The sequence below is a fragment of the Hordeum vulgare genome, chromosome 2H (assembly GCF_904849725.1).
Source record: "Hordeum vulgare subsp. vulgare chromosome 2H, MorexV3_pseudomolecules_assembly, whole genome shotgun sequence".
Lineage (NCBI taxonomy): Eukaryota > Viridiplantae > Streptophyta > Magnoliopsida > Poales > Poaceae > Hordeum > Hordeum vulgare.
The window spans coordinates 1667473-1669908 of NC_058519.1; the positions used below are offsets into that span (position 1 = coordinate 1667473).

The following is a 2436-nucleotide window of genomic DNA, read 5'->3' on the forward strand; positions in this document are numbered from 1 at the left end:
GAGGCTTGCTAGGGACACATTGTGATCTATTTATTCACACATGTATTACTGTTTCCTGTTAATACAATTATAGCATGAACAATAGACGATTATCATGAACAAGGAAATATGATAATAACCATTTTATTATTGCCTCTAGGGAATATTTCCAACACCTTTACCTAGTGATTTTGTATTTCTGGTCATTGATGGCTTGTTCATATGTGTGCGGTGGCCCGGCCTTGGTATGCCCGGTCTACTATTCGGTTGTTGTTTACCAAAGACATGTATAGAACACTTGCTCATACTACAACTCACCAGAAAACAATGGCCACAACTAAACAAAGACATGTATGCAATTAAAACTGACCGTTTCTCGGGAAAAAACATAGGGCATGAGAAAAGGCATACCCATGTCCCCAACCCAAGGATCTACAGAGAAAATTATCACAAGAATAGAATGGGATCCACAGAGTTGCGGTAATCATTAAAAATGATACTCAACATAGTAAGGGATACAATAACATTTATTTGCATGTCATAGAAATAGAGCAATATTATAGTCCCCATGATTTCCTCTAATGCATATCACCTTCAAGAATCATTTTTTTATTGCATGCTTGGATCGCGTGCTCCAGCATAACACAATACTCAGTAGTCGCAGTCGCTGCATTCTTCTCATTATGCAGGAAGTGGACCATGCTTTTGACGTTCCACGGGGTGAGGAGGCCCATTGCTAGGTTTAAAACCTTTTGCTGCACAACAAGATCACTAACTGCTAGTGCACGGAGCACATATGTGGCCATGTCATCCATACCAGAACCTTCCATGATGGCAGACTTGAGTTGTTGTAGCCGATCGAAAACTATTAACATGTTTTCAGTTTGTAGAGATGGTGTATGTGCAATCAAATTACAATAGGCTTTTGCCATGGCATAAGCAAATCCTGGCACAATAGAGGACAATGGAAACAATGCATCAGCGCATCCACACACCACTTCTGTGTGGGGTGATGATAACAATGAAACAAAGCCCACAATACATCTGACATCATTGACATGTCCAGGAAAACGAGGGAGGCATGTTTGCATGATCCTTAGTGCACCATGTTGTGCCGGGAGCGTCAATAACCTCAGATCTATTGGGTCACGTAAAATGTACCCAAATGCCTCATCCTCCCAACAACAATTAATGGCATAGAGGGCATTATTGCGGGCGGATGGATCCATCAGCATGTTTGTGGTGATGGATGCTCTTATTGCCTTCAATGCATAGCGGGCTGCATGGTTCATTGTGATGTGGTTGTGGGCCTGGATCAAAATTGAGGAGAGGCTGGAAATGAGGTGATGAAGTTGTATGTCACATGGAAGGTTTTCTCCCTTAGCAAGGTGCACCATAATGTCTACCATGGCACATATTTTGGCAATATCGTCGCCACACAGAAGAGTGGATGTGATCACTGAGAAGTCAACACATGGTAAATTAGTCGCCATGACCATGACAAAGGTTTCTCCAAGTGTTTATTCTAACCTTTGTACTCAGTAGAATTCATAGAGCATAGACTCGAGAAGTTCCGGCTATGATGGAGGCTTGATAACGTATTGTGGAATGTATTGTAAAGGTAGAGATGCCGATATACTTACTTGTGGGCTGATCCAAAGTGGGGAAATTATGGCTTAATATAACAGGATAACATAACAAAATTGGAAGAATATAACTCAGAGTAAATGAAGAACTTATGAATAGCCAATATTGGATCTTATGCCTAAGATAGATATGTGGTACTTAATTAAGATTTAATATTAGCTATCCATATGCCATCTGGACCAAGGGTTATGATGTTGATATATTCCACATAACATATATATTGTCTTATCAACAAACTAATCAAATCTGTGTTAAAATGGTAGACATTGCTTGTCGAAATAGTTGTCGGACTCTGAAGTACGTTTAGGATGCCTAATAAACTCATATGGAACTTGTTCCGCAAGTGCAAGCCATGCGGGGCTCAAGAGTTGTAGGTGTCTTATGTCTTAGGGGTGTGCTTTTAAAAATCAATGTCAATGGTTGTATGTCTTCTTTTGTTGATGGTGTGTCTCAATCTATGGATAATATTATTAATTATTAAAATCTATTATAGTGTGATGGATCTAGCTCTAAGTTTGTTGTAGGTATCAGTTTGCAATAAGAAAATGGTAAATTGTATAGGTGCACTAGTTCGGTGAATAGATAGTGATACAAGTGTAATATGAATGATAGAAATTGGTTTTTATAATCTGAAAATATGAAAATGCAAGGTAACAAGTAGTAAACTACGAGCAAAACGATATATCAATGCTTGGAAATAAGGCATATGGCTCATACTTTCACTAGTGCAATCTCTCAACAATGCTAGCATAACTGAATCATATAACCATCCCTCAACGTGCGACAAATAATCATTCCAAAGTTCCTATC

General features: G+C 39.0%; 1 protein-coding gene across 1 annotated transcript; it reads right to left on the reverse strand.

The window, feature by feature from the left end:
- Nucleotides 1-557: 557 nt before the first annotated feature.
- LOC123431041 lies at nt 558-1271 on the reverse strand. The gene has a single exon (XM_045114857.1). It carries the CDS (start codon nt 1269-1271, stop codon nt 558-560), a length of 714 nt encoding a protein of 237 aa, XP_044970792.1.
- Between the last annotated feature and the right edge of the window lie 1165 nt (nt 1272-2436).

Bases quoted from the DNA above. Each gene is read 5' to 3' on its own strand.
- LOC123431041 (XM_045114857.1), bottom strand. From the start codon at position 1,271: ATGAACCATGCAGCCCGCTATGCATTGAAGGCAATAAGAGCATCCATC.